At 37.9% G+C, this 18,800-nt stretch overlaps 1 protein-coding gene across 2 annotated transcripts in view; it reads left to right on the forward strand.

Annotated features, from left to right (window-relative positions):
* PARG (poly(ADP-ribose) glycohydrolase) overlaps positions 1 to 18,800 on the forward strand; it is a 68,997-nt gene that overhangs the window by 45,346 nt on the left and 4,851 nt on the right. Inside the window, exons 11-16 of one of the 2 annotated variants that reach the window (XM_061449766.1) lie at positions 124 to 184; positions 852 to 927; positions 3,102 to 3,249; positions 8,942 to 9,020; positions 9,823 to 9,931; positions 13,216 to 13,321. In XM_061449766.1, the coding sequence (XP_061305750.1) occupies positions 124 to 184; positions 852 to 927; positions 3,102 to 3,249; positions 8,942 to 9,020; positions 9,823 to 9,931; positions 13,216 to 13,321 (579 nt within the window). The remainder of the gene's footprint in view (positions 1 to 123; positions 185 to 851; positions 928 to 3,101; positions 3,250 to 8,941; positions 9,021 to 9,822; positions 9,932 to 13,215; positions 13,322 to 18,800) is intronic. The other variant, XR_009742775.1, reaches the window with a different exon arrangement.

The raw sequence follows: 18,800 nt of genomic DNA on the forward strand, positions 1-18,800 counted from the left end.
GTTCTGTTTCTGCCAAGAATGTTGTTTATTGTAATTTTAAAAGCTTACCACTTAAAATAATATAAGGATGAAAGCTCCAGCAGTTAATACTTTCTTTTTCCTCTGGGGTTGGTTTACCTGTAGAACCTACGGGATTGGTGACGTTTACAAGGCAGTGTCTCCAGGAGTTTCCAGACTGGGAAAGGTAAGTCAAACATCTTGTTAATATAAGAAATTTCTTAAGTCAATGATAATTGAATCCCATTCATATGGTATTGATTTGGGCCTGGAAGTACTACAGAAAAGAATGTTTCATACAGATTATTATAGAGAGAAGTACAGAGGAAAGTAGGTGAACTGCCACAAGTAGCTCAAGTGTCCCGAGTTTTTCAGTATGATTATTTTTTTTTCTTGTGAAGTCAACAAGTCTTAAGTGAATTTTTAAAACAGCAGCACATTTTTGGTGCTGTTGCTTGAATGGGGAAAAAAAAGAGATGACTCGATTTCAGAAATGACAGGAAATATAATAAAGTATGGATAATAACAAGCATGAAAACACAGGTGTTACAGCTTTCTTGCTGGTTATCAAGGTAATATGGGACAAATTTTTGTGAAAAACAGAACTTCCAATTTCAAATTTGGTATTCATGGTGATAGAGGCAGAGAAACTGAACAACTGACTATGTTAGACCTTTTCAAATTGCTTCTGAAAGGCAGATGCATTTTCTTTAATCCATCAGGGATTTTTTTTAAACCACCTTCTGTTTAAAATGTGTAAAAAGTTTGGGTTTTAATGGGTTTGTTTAGAATGGATGTCTTTGTGTGGAGATTCTATAATCGTTGTTTTTGTACAATATTTTTTTCTCTGATAGATCTCAGAAGAAACTGTCTCGATTGCATGTCACGTATGAAGGCACCATTGAAAGCAATGGACAAGGTATGCTACAGGTAAGCACATATAACAGTAACTGTGACTTTGTCATGTTTTTGTCATACTTTTATGATATGCCAGCTTAATAAAGTCATTTGTTTATCCTCAATTGACTTAAATGACAAGATGTTATGCAGTGTAAAAGAAACATCAAAATTAATTCCATGGGCAGTCTTAGTACTGTCAGTGTTCCCCAGCTTGTCTAGATCTGCACATGTACCTGGTACAGAAAAGGCTGACAGAAAGTCACAAGTTCTGGACAGCTTCAGGTCTTTTGGTTCAAAGCAGTATCAAAGATTGACAAGATAAAAGTTTCAGGTTGTGATCTTGATGAGCTGTCAAGGGTTTCAGTTTATTTTTGAAGAATTATTCTGATGCCCTGGACAGTGACCAGGTCAGTGGTTCAAGAGATTTTATTGCTGCTGCCAGCACCACTGTTTTGGTCTGGGAGGCAGTCAGCAAAAGAAATGCATAAGGAGGATGTACTGTCTGTATGGAAAGGAACACATCTGAGTTTTCCATTTAGTTGTTTAGTTTTTGCTTTTCTAGCAGAAAAAATAAAAAGGAAAAAAAAAAGTCTGCCTTCTAGAATTCATTTACCAAAGAAATTACAGCTTCTTTAGTCAGGAGAAGAAGAGCAGGAGAGAGAATTGGAAGACTTTTCTATGATGCTTTTTGCTCAGATTATTAAGAACTCAACAACTGCTCCATAATAAACTGGTTTTGTGCTGTCTACCTTTTCAATTCTCACTCAGTGATGAGAGAAGGTTGAATTATGCCTTTTTGTGTACTGTTTCTCTTGCATTCTGTAAAAGAGTGTAAGATTATAGCTAGGAGGAAAATTATCACATCCTACACAATTTCAAGTCTTATCAAACAAAGTATCTCTCTCTGCTTAGACAAAGAATGCTTACTCCAGGAGGGAGCAGGATGATGAATGCAGTGCAGGAGTTCCCAGTGACCCCAGCCAGCCTCAGTAGGCTGGCTGGGACAAACAGATCAGGGGTGGTGACAGAACAGTTCCTGCTGACAGGCTGATGGACATAATTCAAAAACAAGGTGATGAGTCAGGTTAATCCTAGACAAGGTCAATCCTAGAGATCTTATCAGCAAGTGGGAGTCAGCAGAAGACAGGGCATGACAATGGTGTGTGTTTGTACGGGAGCCATGAGCTAGGAGTGAGGATGGGGGACCAAGGTGAGGATACTTAACACAGTTAAAGTGCATTTGGAATCCTGATGCACTGAACATCTGGGTAGCTTTCATGTTACTGTTTTGCTCAAGTTCAGCAAGTGTTAAACAACTTGTTTAGGTGTGTTGGTATTTCCAGGACAGAATTCAGGACAACTTGTGCTTTTAGTGGCTGGATTTAGACTCTGAATCCTGAGTCAGTTTTTAATCTACACAGATGTTCATGTCATTCCAGCAACTTTTGGTCACCTCCTGTAAATGTGCTTTCATAAGCTATATAAATAAAAAACAGCAAGAAGCCAACAGCATTTGAAAGATTTAAGTGGCTTAAAAATTAGATTTATATGGCCAGTTAATTTGTATAAGACAAATTCTTAAAAGGAATGTTGTCTATTTAAAAATGTAATTTGCAAAATATGCATTATTGCAGCAAAAAATAGTATCCAGAGCTGCTCTGTTTCAAGCAGAAACCTCAATGATCAAAATTACTTGCCTTGTTCGAATGCATTCAAAGAATTGATAGGAGATTCTTTAAGGTACAGAACAACTGGTATGGAGGCAATGCTAATCTAAAAATCCTTCAGTGCTAATCTAAAAATCCCCCCCTACCGCTGGGGCAGATTGCTATGACAGGACAACTTAACAGTTCTTCAGTGTCCAAAAAATGCATAAAGAGTACTATAAATTTTTTTCATTTTTCACATTTACTGAAGTGTGTTTTATTCTTAAATGGGTGCTCTTCAAAGAAAACTCACAGAACCTGGATTCAGAGCATTTGAGATGCAGAACTGTTTTGCTGTGTGATTTCTCACTTGGTTTAAGTTTTCTGAGAAGTAGAAAGGGACAAAAAGGAATGCTGTTAATCAGGTTTTGTATTTTTTAGTTATTGCAGCAGAATTCAACAGTTACTGAAGTTTGTACAGGACCACTTCCTTTGGTAAATGAAAGGGGGTTTTGCTGTTTGCTTTATATCATAATCCTTCTGAATATAATTTTTTAGGTTGATTTTGCAAACCGTTTTGTTGGAGGTGGTGTGACTGGGGCAGGACTAGTACAAGAAGAAATTCGTTTCTTAATCAACCCAGAGCTGATTGTATCGAGGCTCATCACTGAAGTCTTGGATCACAATGAATGTCTCATCATCACAGGTTAGTCTTTGCAGAAAACGTTTCACATCTTACTCTGGTTTTGTATATACAAAATATATTTAAAGTTGAAGTTTAAAATGTTTAAATAAAAGCATCTTAGAAGGAAAAAAGGACGAAAAAAAACGAAGCCAGTACTCATTTGACAAAGAGCTTCCTTCTTCACCCTACCCCTTAAGACCATAGGGCTGCTGCTATAGATCTTTTGTGTAGGACAGCAAGCAGACAGAATTTTTTACCCTATATAAATGTGTTTGTGGTCCTTAGTCCTAGCTAAAGAATATTGTGGGAGATACAGGTAAAAGCCACAATTATCAACTATTAGGTGGTCCCAACTATTTGCAGGTAATGCTCTGTAACATTAAAGCAGAGTTGTTTTTGTTCCTGTCTGGAATTTGTAACATTTAATGTCATCAGTGGGACTGAAAACTGAGAAGAGGAGCAGCCTTCTGGTTACCAAAAAAAAAAGTGGAAAAGGAGAAAATTTGCATTCATTAAAAGGGGTAGAAAGTCAGGAAATCCCTTAAAAATTTTGATTTTGTAAGTTACAACCATGTGGTTTTTTTACTTTTAAGTTAGTTATGGGTTTGTGATTACAACATCAAAACCTAAAGGCTCCTTCCATATGTTGTTGAGAGGCTGTGTATGGAGCTGTGCTGTCTGTCCAGTGCTTTGCTGGAAGTGTTTTTGATCTTGTTTCCACCTGTGTAGTAGAACTTGGAATGTTTTATCATCCATTGGATCGAACAGCTAGCACCAAAACACGAAATGTCACTATTAAAAGTGGAGAAGCACAGGTCATGCTGTGTCTCAGTTCTATACCTGGGAACACAGCGAGCAGTTGTCATAACTGGCAAATGAAATGATGCTATAATGTTTGTTTGTTTACTCTAAAGGACAGCTACAATGAAAAGTGTTTGATCAGAGAGATCCTCTGGGCAAATATTGTAGTAGAATATTTATATTTTATATTTTTTGGTCTGCTATAGTCAAAATGTTGAATTTAGTTATCTGAGCTGCCTCAACCGTCAGGTATTTGTGCAGTTATTAGAACAGATTTCTTGGAAGAGTCCTTCCAAAGCACTTCTTTCTCTCACGTGCATGCACAGAAGAAATTTAAGCTTGGATCTTGCAAATCTTACTCTGTCCTGAGCTATTGATTGTCCTGGACAGCACATCTTTTGTTTTCAGTTTTATACTTGGTAATCTTTTTTAGACAGTGTTTTATTTTGGTTTTGCACCCTGTTTTGCTTTTTCTGTGAAAACTTTTTGATAAATTGGCTTTTGTGATTACCTTTTAACAAATGAGTCAGAAAATTCATGGCCATCACTGATTTCTGTTGTGTACTTTGGATATGATACTATAACAAGTTTAATATGTTGGAGCATTATCTTCTGGGTGAGGCTGTTCTGGGGAGAGGGTAAAAACACAACAGTTATAACTCTCTGTAGTAACTGATTAGGAAAAACACTAAATGACTGTTTTTAAAGACCTTCCATTCCCCTGGGAAAAAAAAAATACAATGATTTCACATGAAGGAATAAAGGTGAGGATGTTTTTTCACTGCAGCAATATTCTTTTAGTTTTCTTCAGTACTTTACAGTGTTTTGCAATCAGTATTTGTGATGCGGTGCTCTTCTCTAATGGAAATGGACATTCCATCATTTTCATTTCAGCCCTGGAGTTCTTCCACCTTGGTTCTTAGCCAAGTCTCCACTGTGTGTCTCACAATCCTCTTGATAAATTACATTCTGTGTGATGCATCTTGATTCAGTGGCCTAATGGGTATAACTATGTAGCTTAAATTTGCAGAAGAGTCTGAGAAATTGGAGAGAAATTAAATTTGTTGTGATTGCACAGTATCTGGTTAAGATCACTGCTGTAATGAGTATGGAACTGGTCATGCAAACAGTTGAGTTCTTCAACACAGACATCTATGTACAGAAATGTCCACAGCTATGCCAAAGACTCCCACAGCTGCATTTCTGGTAGAGCTGTGAATAAGTGTCAGTGTGTTTTTCTTTCAGTTTGTTTTCAGTTTTCCTTTTCTTTTTCTACTCCTCCTCTTTGATTTCATGTTTACTCAGGCAATGCTGAGAGCAGATGAAGCTGTGTTCCATGTTTGCTTTAAATCTACAGACTGAACAACAGCCAGTCCTGACTGCATCTCAGCAATGCTTTTTCAGAGACCTCTAAGTGTATTAGCCATGCAGTAAACGGGATCAGATAATTGGTTCAGCTGAAAATTTACTCAGAGGGGAAAAACTGATTTTCAGCTGGATTTAGCACTGTGGCTTCCCAGAGGGTCAGAGCCACCTTGGGGCATCCACCTGCTCCTCTCTCTTGAGGGCCTCTCTGTGCAGGTGGAGATCTGCTCCTCTATTAACCTACATGTGCTGCAGGGGCATAGCCTGCCTCACCATGGGCTGCATCACAGGCTGCAGGGGCATCTGGTTCAGTGCCTGGAGCACCTTTTGCCCTCCTTCTTCACTGACCCTGGTATCTGCAGAGCTCTTTCTCTCACATATTCTCACTGTTGTCCAGGTTACCCCCCCCCCCTTAAGTACATTATCCCAGAGGTGCTACCACCGTCATTGATGGGCATGGGCTTGGAGCTGGCTGGCATTGGCTTTATCAGACACAGGGGAAGCATCTAGCAGCTTCTCACAGGAGCCCTCTCAGCTACCAAAACCTTACCACACAAACCCAATGTAAGCAGGCTGATCATGCCACTGTGTGGAGAAAGCCTGAAGACTAGTGGTGACACTAGATAAGGATCAGAAGAACTGACTGAAAGGAAGAGAAGACCTTCCCTTCACTTTTTGCAGTAAATGTGCCTTTTTATTAGTGCGACTCTGCCATTGTGCTTTTCACATGTACTCTTTTTCATTGAGTGCTAGTGGTACTGCCTCTTCACAGGCATAATTACTGTTTCTTAAGAAATACTCGAGCAGTATGGTTGAGTTTTTCCCTATCCCTGGGAGCTTTATGATGCCATGCAGGTCATATGCAAATGAAAAGCTAGACTATGGAGTCCAAGAAAGTTATTTTTAATGACAATTGCAATTCTTTCTAGATGGTGAGGTCCCATAAGCACTAACACTTGGCAATTTCACTGTTTGTCTGATGCTGTAACTATTACAAGTTTCACAAAGGATGTTATTTTTGAATGATATGTATGTTACTTTTGACTTTAGGTAGGCTTTTTCAGGGCTTGTAGCTTGATTTTAAAGTTCTAATGGAACTGTGCTATTATGCTGTAATTTTGGATTGGGTTTTTTTACCCCTTTATATTTTTATGGGAAGAAAAAAGATTCACCAGAACCATTAGCATATCCAATTTATCTTGTACTGCTTCTGTTTTCCCAGCAACTGCACTTTGTATCCCAGTAGGTCACAGGCAGAAGTGCTGCCAGTTAAGTAACTGGTTTTGTCTGACAGATTTCCAGAGCTTCACTTATGAAAACATATCAATTTTCAGTAACTTTGGGTTTCTGGGACACGAGTTTAGAGTTTGTGTGTTTTTGTTTTTTTTTTTATTTTATTTTTTTTAATTTCTCTGTTATTGACTTTTATATATTTAAAATCTTTTGTGTGTGTATTTGCTTGTTTCCTGGTGCTTTTGTCATCAGCCAGTGCACTTCCATTAAAATTAATGAAAACAATGAACCTTGATAAAGTCATCTTAATACTTTGACTGTCATTTAATCTATCCTGTTACAATGTCTTGATAATATCATCTTTTTTTTCCACATGCTAGACACCAAAGGAAATGCTTCCTTTTCAAATTTGGGAGTTTTACTAGGTTGTCCTATAACAAGAGCTCTCAGTAAAGTCACATACTTTCCTAGTCTGTCTTTTCTTACTATTTGTTCAAACACTTTTTCCAAGCATGTCAGTCTTACAGAAGGTTGATAGCCTATAATTTGTTTAGAAGACTGACTTGTGACTATTTAAACTGCTCACAGTTGTTGTTTGTATGAGGACATGGATGTATGTAAATATATAGGCATATTCTGCCATCACAATTTTGGGGACTTTGATTTTTGTAACAGGAAGCAAATTCTTGAGGAGGAGTCTTTTACCATCCCACTCATTTCACATAGCAACTTCTCAAAATAGCCTTGAGTGGAATTTGTGTGTCCTCAGTATGCTTAATCATCTTGACAAATGTAAATAACTAATGAGTGGGTAGTAAGGCAGATGAGTTAAGGAAGCGCTGATAAGTCTCTTCAGTTAAAATGAATTTGGGTAAATGGGGAAAATGTCTTGAAGCATATGCATCATTTTAATCAGGTTTTAACAGCTTGTGTTTCCTATGCTTGAGACTACTGAAAACAGACATTCATATTCCCTTGTCTGATGAGGTTAAAATTGAATAGTTTTATGTTTCTGATTGTTCAACTTTTATTTTTATTTAGAGATTGAAAAACTTAAATTAAATTGAAACATTTGTATTTTCAGGGTATCACTGATATATGCAATAGTTGGCACTACTCTTGTCTTAGTAACCAGATGTTTTATGCTGTCAGTTTAGACACCTAAATGCTATTTTTCTGTTATATTTATAGGTGTAGATGGTGTCACTGTTTGCAATTAAAGGGTTGCTTAACAGCTGGGATAAACCTTTGAAAGGGAGATGGCATAGCACAGCATAATAGCTAAAATGACTATAGGTCTTAATGAGCTACTTCGTTACAGTCCTTAATGCTTGCCAAAATATTCCACTGGATTTTTTTCAAGGGGAAGAAACGTATGTTCCAGACCATGGTTTTATGGGTCCTTGAGCTTTCACAGAAGTAGCTTCTTGGTACCACTGTTGCAGCTGATAGCAGTGGCCTTTTGGTCCATTCAGAGCCATTAAACTGTGCCATCTTAGAATTCATGTCAGGAACCATAGTGCAGAAATCATGCTGATTAAATGAAAATAAGGAGAAGAGGTGCATTGGGTAAAGACACTAGGAAGCTTAGCAGTCCTACCTATCCTTCTGTAGGGCTGTCAAGGCACTGTAGGTCAACAAACTGGGTAACACTGGTGTGTTGGAAATCTGCTTGGTTTCTGACCATCAGGTTTTCTTTGGCCTTACTGATAGTAATTTTGCTAGGGAAATAAAACTTCTTGGAAAAATAAAATGTATAAATGTATAACTCACCACATACTCTTTTGAATCTCTTTATATTTCTTCTCGTACATCCTAAACTTCAGCCCAGATGTTTGCCGAATTGTGATGAAGTAGGGTTGCCACACTTTCCATAGCAGGGTAGCTATTTTATTATCGCGCTTACAGGCAGTAGCCTGAAAAAAAAAGGAAAGCAAAATGCTGGTGGTGCAAAGTCTCACAGTCTTTGTTAACCAGATACTAGCCAGTAAAACTTTAAAGATGACAGGCAGTTTATTGAGAAGCTATTGAACTTGAGAGTGGCAAAGTTGAAAATCTTGTTATATACTGAACAGCATATGTAGATCTGCACTTGTAATGTCCTTTGGTGAATGCTACACATTTTCTGTGGAAAAGAAGCTTCTGCTGGTTACAAGCAGAATTTGTATTCTTGGTGTAGATATGAATTTTCTATTTTCTATTGCTTCTGAGAGCTGTGACTTCATCTGGAGATGCAGTGATTTCTGTGAAAGATGTGCCAAGTGCAAAAAATGTACATATTTTGTGTGCAATATGGAAAATCATTTCTTTTCAGGTACTGAGCAGTACAGTGAGTATACAGGCTATGCAGAAACTTACCGGTGGGCAAGAAGCCATGAAGATAAGACCCCAAGGTAGAGTTCCACGTAAATATTTCAAGTGAAGAAATAAATATTATATGTTTGAAAAATTGGTGCTTTAAGTATTTCCTAGTATTTGCCTTAATAGAGAAATTGACTGTTTGATCATGCTCTCTTCAGAGCCAACAAGCTAAGAAAGTTCTCATATTAATAAGGAGGTATTAGTGCTAATAAATGGTACCTGCCAATATGTCAGTTCTTAAATCAGCATGTTTTATTTTTATGTATTTAATCCAAGCTTTTTTGAAGATACTGACTGAACTATGGATTGTAATGTCCCAAGAAGTTTGTCAATGATACCTCAGGTGCCACAGTACCTGATGCCTCCTGATGTGTGGCACTATAAGATCTAATCTCGTAGGTTTGAATAGAAAGCTCTAACGTCTTGAGTTTATTTCTCTGACAGCGTTGTTATAGTGTGTACACAAAATTATTAATTTGGAATAGAAACATATGCAATGTACTCTTTTTTAAGTGTTGGAAAAAGAGAGCTAAAGTGCTTTTCTTTGACCTTGTGGTGTTCTTACATGCTTAGTAAATAGTGCTGTGTGATTAGATTTGTTTCATGTTTATGTCTAAGGTCTAGCCACTGTAAGAGAGACCTGTCTCATTTTTTATGATGTTTTCATTCCCTACACGCAAATTTTAAAAGTGCTCCATTGTCTGTTATGAGCTCACCTTTCCAGCTGCTTCTAACAGAGAAGCTCTGCAGGGAATTGCTAATTTTTGGATCATGATTATATGGCCCGTATAAAACAACTAATGTCATCTACTTTTCTTCTTCCTTCAATTTTAGGGATGAATGGCAGCGACGCTATACTGAAATTGTTGCGATAGATGCATTTCACTTCAGACGTTTTCTTGATCAGTTTGGTCCAGAGAAAATTAGAAGAGAGCTCAACAAGGCCAGTAACTACTTTAAGTGGCCTACAGTCTAATGTTTGGAGTACCTCTTAAAATACTTTGGTATTGTTTATCTTCAGCTAAGGAAGTCCTTGCTTAGTTGTCTCTTGTAAAAGGTGTACTTCGATGTTTTGCTGTCCAATGTTAAAGCAGATGCTTGCCAAACAGAATGACTCTTATCCTTTATGCTATTCAGAGGTGTATTTTAAAATATAAATGAAGTTTGGATATGCATTTTGTTGGCTCTTAGCTTGAGGCCTTATCTTTCAACCTGTGCCAATGATTTTAAGGCCTTTACTGTTATTCCACACATGAATTTCATCTTCTAACAAGAGATGCTTGGTATCTATCTCCAGTTCACAAAGTAAATTCTTGTATATTAACAAAGACAGCTTATGGACCAGAATGAAGGTCTTGCATGGCTAGGATAAGGCATAACTAGTAAGTGGCCTGTGGCATGTTGTAGTAATGCAATGTTATTTTTACTGGGCAGTTGATTTCAAGAATGCTTATACAGTTATACTAGTGTGCTTATATTTGCGTTCAAAACATGCTAGCAATAAAGTCTGTGTAGTGTGCTTCCGTATTTGGGGGTGCAGTGGGCCTCTGTGTTAGCTAGGGTGTTAAATATAAGAGCACAATACTAGTGTTATTAAAGTCTCCTGCTTTCTGTAGTATAGGGGGGTATAGGATGCATTTGAAATCAAACATAGGGCAGTGTCTTGCTAATACTCAGAAGAAAAGGGAGTATACCTGAAAGCTCATCTCCGCCCACCCCTCCAGAAATGATGTACAGGGCTGAAGAGCTAATTTAATTTAGTCTTAAAACCTTGACTAAAGTAACATTCATCAGCTTGTTTCTTCAAGGTTGGTTAATGAAATTAGCCCTGAAAAAGACAGTAAATAAATTTTGTAAACTTCAGTGATATCTTTGTACAAAATTAAAATTACCTACTCTAGTGAATTTATGATCTGCCCACACTTTTCAATATTATTGACTGGGGTTGGATTTTTTAAAATAAATTATGGTAGATCCCCGCAACTTTATAGTGTGTTGGTTTGACTGATGTTGTTTGATGATAACTGATTGGTATTTAAAGAAAATTTTAAGCCTGAGTTAATTCGCTGTTTACGACAAAAAATAAAAATAGATTTATTGGAGTTCCATAACATTTTAGCAACTCAAGTATTTTTTTAACATGTTGTGGGGTTTTTTCCATTTAATTTAAAATCAGTATTAAGCCTAAGATCTTTCTGTGGGTGAAAACAAGGTGATGGAGTAAGATGCAACTCTTATGATTTAATAAATCAGAACTCAGTAAGCACAGTATATGCACACAGGCTTTGAAATACGAGTCTATTACGTATTCGTATACACAGCTCGGTGTCCAGAGGTTCTTTTTTCTGTTATTTTGTTACACATTAGGAAATTATTGAAACAAAGTGATTCTTCTTACAGCTTGAATTTTCTCATAAGCCTATATAATTTCTCCTTTATAAGATGCATTTATCTTAAAGAACCAGGTGTTCACTCTTGGTTAGTCTTCTCAAAAGGTAGCTGTCTGAGGTTGACCTCGTGTGTGATTTACCCAGAACCAGAAAACAAGATTAATACTGGCTGAAGTCAGCTGTTCGGAATAAGAAAAATAAAGTCATTGTATCTGACTTCATCATTAAGATTTGCAGATACATGTGGAAGAGATGTCACTGTTTCATCCTTGTTAGCCCCTTGAGATTATTGCCTGATAAAGACTCTCACTAGCAATAACTCTTCCCATTGTAAGTTCCAGTTGCCAAATCCTGAGGAGCAACTGACTTATCATTGGGCTTGCCAACCCACTCACAAATGTCATTAAGCCTATTTTGATAGTCACCAATTGCAAAAAAGCTGCAGCTTCATATTGGGCATGAAATGCTTCCATCAGAATTATGCTGTGCATATGTTTCAAACAGTGTTAACTGTGAGAACTATATGTAATAGTTTTATATGAAAACAAATTGTAATCATCATACAACTTCTAAATCATTTATGATACTACATATTTGAAGTAGTGTACAACTTATAACCAAATTAATTCATGTAGTTCAAAAGGAACAGCTCTTCTGCTTCCCATATGGAAGCAATTGCTTTAAAACTGTACAGTAAGCTTTCATGTTCCTGTATTCCTAGATGAAACCTATTTAAAATATTGGTGCAATGTCTCTTTTTATATTAGTTTTATCTTCATCCTTTATTTGCTATGAAAAATCATACAGGAGCACACACTTGGATATTTTTCTTCATTGCTGCTGAAGTCCTTCCAAGAGTTTGCTGACTTCAGTATTGTGTCTGATGAGATAGGTTTTTGTTCTTTATGTTCTGGCAAGTTGAGAAATACATGCCTGTTAAGTAAAAGCTGAAAAGTGGCATCTTACTGCAACACCAGTCCTTCCCTCACTGGAGTGGAGATGGAGTTTGAAGAACTACTCTCCACACAGCCAGGCAGCTAGCTTGCTTGGCCCACTATTTTCATACCAGTGTGCTTTGGTCTTTAAACACACTAGTAGCTCTGACTTGAAAGAGCTCGAGGCTGCGTCCTGATGACGTGTAAGTGCTCCTTATGCAAATTCTGAATCATGGCATCTTGCTAAATTAAGACAAACCATAGTCTGAATTTGCAGCTTATATCAGATTGAGTGAAACTGGGGGTTCCACCAGACAATTGTACCTGTTCAATAATTTTTTGTACTGTTGAAAAGCTTCCCAAAGAGATTTATCCTTTTTTTTTTTTTTTCCTACACATGGAAGCAGCTGCCTTTACTCAAGGTTTCTTGGTGACTTATGCACGTTTTTCTTTTCCCTCCTGCCTTCATTTATTACACTAGACCTGAACTCTAAGGTGCCATTTTGTCTTTTATTTTCAGTTTTGAGGAATATCAGTAATAGTGGACACAGCAGTTCAGCTGTCATGTTGCATGCTAAAGGGGCCAAAAAGCAACAAATGTGGTACAATCTTCTGTTAGTTACTCTTTGCTCTGGCTATCCTGAAAAGTTTCCTACAGCTGTGATAAAATCCCTAGGAGTCAGCACATGTATCTGATTTTTAGTTTGGATTCAAATTAGGCAAAATTTTTCTTCCTGTAAATTCTTTAGTGATTTACCTTAAATTTAAAGGAAGGCTAATAGGGTATTGAAGCAGCTTGAATTTGGTATTGCTAGGAGACAATACTTGTTTTCATCTTATTGTTTGAAAATATGGCACCAGATTGCTGTCAACTTCATCTTCTAACTCTTGTTTGCCTGCAGGCCTACTGCGGCTTCTTCCGACCCAATGTTCCACCTCAACATCTCTCTGCAATAGCCACAGGAAACTGGGGATGTGGTGCCTTTGGAGGGGACTCCCGATTGAAAGGTAAATTCTAGCACTAGTTAATGTCTAAATGAATCAAATAAGATTCTGATTCCTTTTTGTACAGTTAAGCTGTCCATAGAACTGGTTTGTTAGCTTTATCTTTAGGCCATGATTAACGTGGCCTTAATAAAAACGCACACTGCTTTTATATGCTATTTTCAGTTTAACGTTTGAGGTAAGTACATGATAGTGAAATGCTGGGTTTACAAGGATGTGTAGCACAGAAACCTTCAAAAGCAGGGATGTGCAATATTCACAGAAGAAAATGTTCATTGCAGTTCTCAGTCTCATAAGTAAGTTGACCTTTCTGGAGCAGTCGTCCAAGATTATGCGTAAAATTTGTATCTCTGCAAAGCTCTTGAAAGTATGTGGTAATTTGCAAGGCTTCACAAACTTGCTGGCAATGCACAGTGGTTGGTTTTTCTCCTTAATATATTACTGTTTGCCGGGGAAGTTTCCATTCACTCAGACATGCTTCTTTCTTTCCTGACATGCCTGCTATATCACTCACTTCATGTTCTTTTGGTTTTAATTGGAGTATTTATAATGCAGCAGATATCACATGCCAACATTCATTTAAGACTTTTTCCCATCAAGTCAAGAACTGATGGATCCTGACATTTAAATTGATATTCTGATTCATACAGTTATAAATAGAAATTTACGTGTTTGTTGTTTTCAAATATTTGGTGAGCATTTAAAATTTGCTTTTCTGAACAGCTTTAGGTAGTTACGTTGAGACAAACAGTCATCAGGCTACCAGCTTCATTAGCTTGCTTTCTTCATGTGTTTTATTCATTGAGCATCTATTTTTTTCTTAATGCTTACTGATTTCCTGACAGTTGGTTTCTGTTTTCCATTAGATAAAATTGTATGCCAAGTCCAGATCATCAATATCTGAAGTAGTATTTACTGCAGGATCTGATCCTACGCGATTATGATTGTTAGGAAGGTTTAATAAATGCTTTGATTTGCATAAAACCTCCTCTTGGATCTGAACTGTAATATCCTGTGGCTTTTGTTGTTGGTGGTGGTTTTTTTTTTAATATATATGTGTTTCTGGGACATCTGATCTAAGGCATTATTTATTCAATGCTTGATGTGACTTTTATGGTAGGCATTCCTTACTGCAATGCTTTATTTATGTCCTCTCCCCATTACTCAGAGCTCAAAACTGAAGCATACTGGGAAAGACCACCAGAGCTGAGTCCATTTGGTGAGGTGGCTCATAAGAAAAGTCTTTAATGTAGACAAAGAAATGCATAGTGAGATGTGGTGCTTTGTAACTTGGATGTGGACTCCAGGCAGAACAAGAGCGTTTTAAAGACTTGAATATTCCCTCAGTTTTATTTTAACTTACTATTTTTAGTTTGAGCTTTCATTTATGTAACTTTTCCTCTGGTTTTGGATCAACCTTAATTTTTTCCCCAAAGTTTGCAGGAATTAACACTCAACAGCAAGTTACGGCATTGATGCTGTTACGAAAAGGTCATCTAAATCTATGTGTGTAGTCTCAAGTTTTCTGTTCTTTTGGTGGACCTTAAAGACAGACATTGGTTTAACTTGCACTTAAGTTACTATTTTTGCAAGCTAGACTTAATTTCTTAGTTGACTCTGAAAAATCAAGTTAATGAAAAGAATTAAATGATACTGATGTGCTATGGGATATGTAGCTAGTTGTTTAGTATGTGATATTTTTCTCTGCACTGATGCTGACTAGAATTACTATTGCTTCATTCTTTGTGTGTAAACTATGAGCTACAAGTACAGTAGTTTGTCATGTGCATTTTTGTCAGAATAGAGTTGCATTTGTGTGATAAACAAATAGTCTTTTCTAGTTCACAGATACCCCCTGCACAGTCATAAGTCCTAATGGTGTATAGGGTTATTCTGATTGCAAGTTCTCTCAACGGTTTCACTTCATTATAAGCAAATTTCTTGCACTGGAGAGTAATCTTTTACACTTCATAGGGAATCATAAATTCTTCATTTCAAAATACGTCTGAGAAAACTCGATGATGATGATCATTTTGGATCACAGAGATCATCAGTATCATGGTTTTACTGAACACAAATGAATAGCTTTTGTTGGCTACTCAGGCTTGACAGTGTATTGCAATGACAAAGTAGTTTTTGTAGTTTAAAGTCTTGCTTTTTCATTTAATGTTCTTAAATACACACCCTTGTCTTATCTGGATCTCTAACAGAGACTTCAGAACCACTTCAGTATTTGATGTAATTGAATATAATTGGATAAGTGCCATAATGCATTATGATATTCTATCATTATTTTTTTAGTTGTGAATTAAAGGAACATGATTGTGCATAAAATACGGTTTCACTCAAGGTCACAGAAGATGTAAAAACTGAAGTTGTCTTAAAGGAGTTAAAAAATGAATCTGGCTTTACAAATTGAGTAAGTGGTGTGTAAACAAGCCAGGTTACAGCTCTCTTAGGGATAAACTTTTAGTATAAACTTAAGACTTTTGGTACTAAAAAAGTATGTTTATACAATTGGGAGAAGTTGGAAGATCTTGTCTTGCTTTTGGGAACCAGAGGACAGTTTAACAATTACTAGTTGAAGAGGCGCTGTGCAACTGTCTGAAGATTGGAAAAGTGCTGTTTTATTGAAAATGCTAAAATGATCTCATGAGACATCTCATAAATACATAGATTTAACTTCTAACAAGAGTGAGAAAGTACTCTTTAGCTGAACTGGTGTTTTTATTTATCTGAGAAAATAAAGTTCAATTAGGAGGACTGCTATCAGCTTTTATGAGACCCCTATAAAATGAGTAGAAGGAGAGAAAAGCATGCATCTTGCCTCACATATGCGTCCAATGTTGATGTGCTACCATGATAGTACTGCGGTTCTGAACTTACCCAGTAGGCAATGACACAAGGAGTATTGGGTGTTTCACCCAGTGTAGCATTGCTGCACCTGCATTTGCAGAGTTCTACTCTGCTTGCCCCTGCTGTGTCTTTGGTGCTGCTTTCCTCCCACAAATCTCTGGACTTTGGCTGCAATGCTGCAATAGTACTGCAGCACAGGAGACCCTGGTGGTAACATCCTTTCCGCTGGATAAAAGGGACTGAACATGCAGGGCCTGTGAGGATAGCTGGGTCCCCAGAAGGATTTGTATTATGCTTCTACCACCCTAGCTGGGTAGTAGAAGAAAGTATGCAAGTGCTGTCTTCGGGTGCAAGTCCAGAAGACTTAGATAGGATCACACCAGCTAGGTGCAAGGGTCAAGAGGGCCCAAATCCCTCCAGACACCTCTTCCTGTGATGCTCCTTTTTCAGTAGCATGGTGTCGTGGTTTAAACCCAGTCAGACAGCTTGTTCACTAACTTCCCCCGCTGTTTGCCCTCCCCCTACTCCCGGAGGGACAGAGAGGAGAATCGAAAAGAATGCAACTCCCACGGGTTGAGATAAGAACAGTTTAGTAACTAAGGTATAACACAAATCACTGCTGCTACCACCAATAATAATAATGATAAAGGAAATAACAAGGGAAGAGAATATAACACCTCACCACCAGCCGACTGATAACTTGCCCCCCCGCCCCAGCCCGACCAAGCACCGACCCATACCTCCTCCAACCCTGCAGTCTCCCAGCCCTTCCAGCTAACTCCCAGTTACATCCTGGGCATGACATGCTCTGGTATGGAATACCTCTTTGGCTAGCTTGGGTCAGGTGTCCTGTCTCTGCTTCCTCCCGGCTTCCACTCCTCCCTGGCAGAGCATGAGGCTCACGAAGTCCTTGGCCAGACCAAAACATCATTGTTATCAGCTCTGTTCCCGAGCTGAAAGTCAAAACACAGCACTGCACCAGCTACCAAGAAGGAGAAAAATGACTGCTACTGCTGAACCCAGGACACATGGAAATGTCGCATGGTGTTATATATCATTGGTGCCCAGAAGACAGAAATTTTGACCCTTGTTCCGTAAGATTTACAACAATTCAAAATAAACAGTAGGATGTTTTTAATATCTTCTGTAAAGTGAAGCTGCATTGTTTGCTTGAAATGAATAATAAGATTCATTAGGTTTCATTCCCCTATGCAAGCTAGTTAATTAGACCCCTTCAAAGCTGATCTACTGAAGCTTTACCAAATCCACAGCTGTTTCAGTAGTTTGATTAAAATATCATTCCCAGATTGAGATTAATTTCACATGTGAATAATGTAATTTATAATTTTAGCTATGTGTTTATGAGTGTTGTTTAATTAAAGAATGCAGTATTTTATTAGGTCTCTTTAAAAATGTGAAGTATTCTTGAGCTGAGCTATGAGCAGCATTCTATTTAGTTTCCACTAGCAGGTGGTAATGCAGTGCGTACGCAATTTGATTTAAAATTGATCTTTACAAAGACAATATTAATCACATTTTAATTAACTCTACTTACTGGGTAGAAAGGGAAAGAATTAATATCGGAACTGCACCCATAGGCTCTGAAATAAAGCAAGCAGCAATAGATTAAGTTGTTGCTGGGCTCCATTATTTAGACTGTGGTAACATTACCCAAAATGAATGTGTGATTGATGGCATGTGTGACATTCCAGCCTCGCAGTACTGGTTGGTGAAAAAGCTGTGCTCCTGTAATTTTGGTGACACCTAAAAGGATCCTGGTTTCTCTTCTCCCCTTCCCTGTCCCTGACTGTATGATCTGGTGCCCGCCCTTGCATCAGCTCTGGCTCTGAGCAAACTCAATTCACTCAGCCAATTCTAATCTAGCAGAAAACAATTAGCTTTTACCCTTTTGTCATATAACTTTTCTGCCAGGTTGGTGAATGGAATTTGCTCTGATGAGCTCCTGAGAGCTGCAGAAAAGTCAGGAAGTGAGTGAGAAGGGAGAAAATGTAGCTGGACCAGAGCCACCTTCTCCAATTGCACTGAGTCATTAGCTCAGCTGGACCATTGATCAATACTCCAGATGATTTCTCGAGTCTTCTGAGGAATTGCTGAGGGAATTGTGGGTGTTTAGTCTGGAGAAGTCTCAGGGGTACCTTATCGCTCTCTACAACTACCTGAAAAGGAGGATGGAGAGAAGAGGTGGCTGATCTCTTCTCCCAAGTAATAAGACAAGAGGTAACGGCCTCAAGCTTTGCCAGGGGAGGTTTAGATTGGTTATTAGGAAAAATTTCTTCACAGAGAGAGCGCTCGGCCATTGGAATAGGCTGCCCAGGGAAGTGGTAGAATCACAGTCCCTGGAAGTGTTCAGAAATTGTGTAATTGCCCTGAGTGACGTGGTCTAGTGGTGGACTTGGCAGTCCTGGGATAAAGGTTGGACTTTATGATCTTAAAGGTCTTTTCTAACCTCATTGATTCTGCAACTTGAGGTGCACCTTGGTCCACTAAGCTTTATACAAACCTGGAAGTTAAACAACCTGAATTGTATTCCTGACATCACCACTCACTTTTTACAGGTTGGAATGAGCTGACATATTCCATGCTGTATACTTCTGTAATAGATAAA

The sequence above is a fragment of the Pezoporus flaviventris genome, unplaced genomic scaffold (assembly GCF_033815535.1).
Source record: "Pezoporus flaviventris isolate CSIRO_AGI_PZ_B2104156 unplaced genomic scaffold, CSIRO_AGI_Pfla_v1 ptg000001l, whole genome shotgun sequence".
Taxonomy (NCBI): Eukaryota; Metazoa; Chordata; class Aves; order Psittaciformes; family Psittacidae; genus Pezoporus; species Pezoporus flaviventris.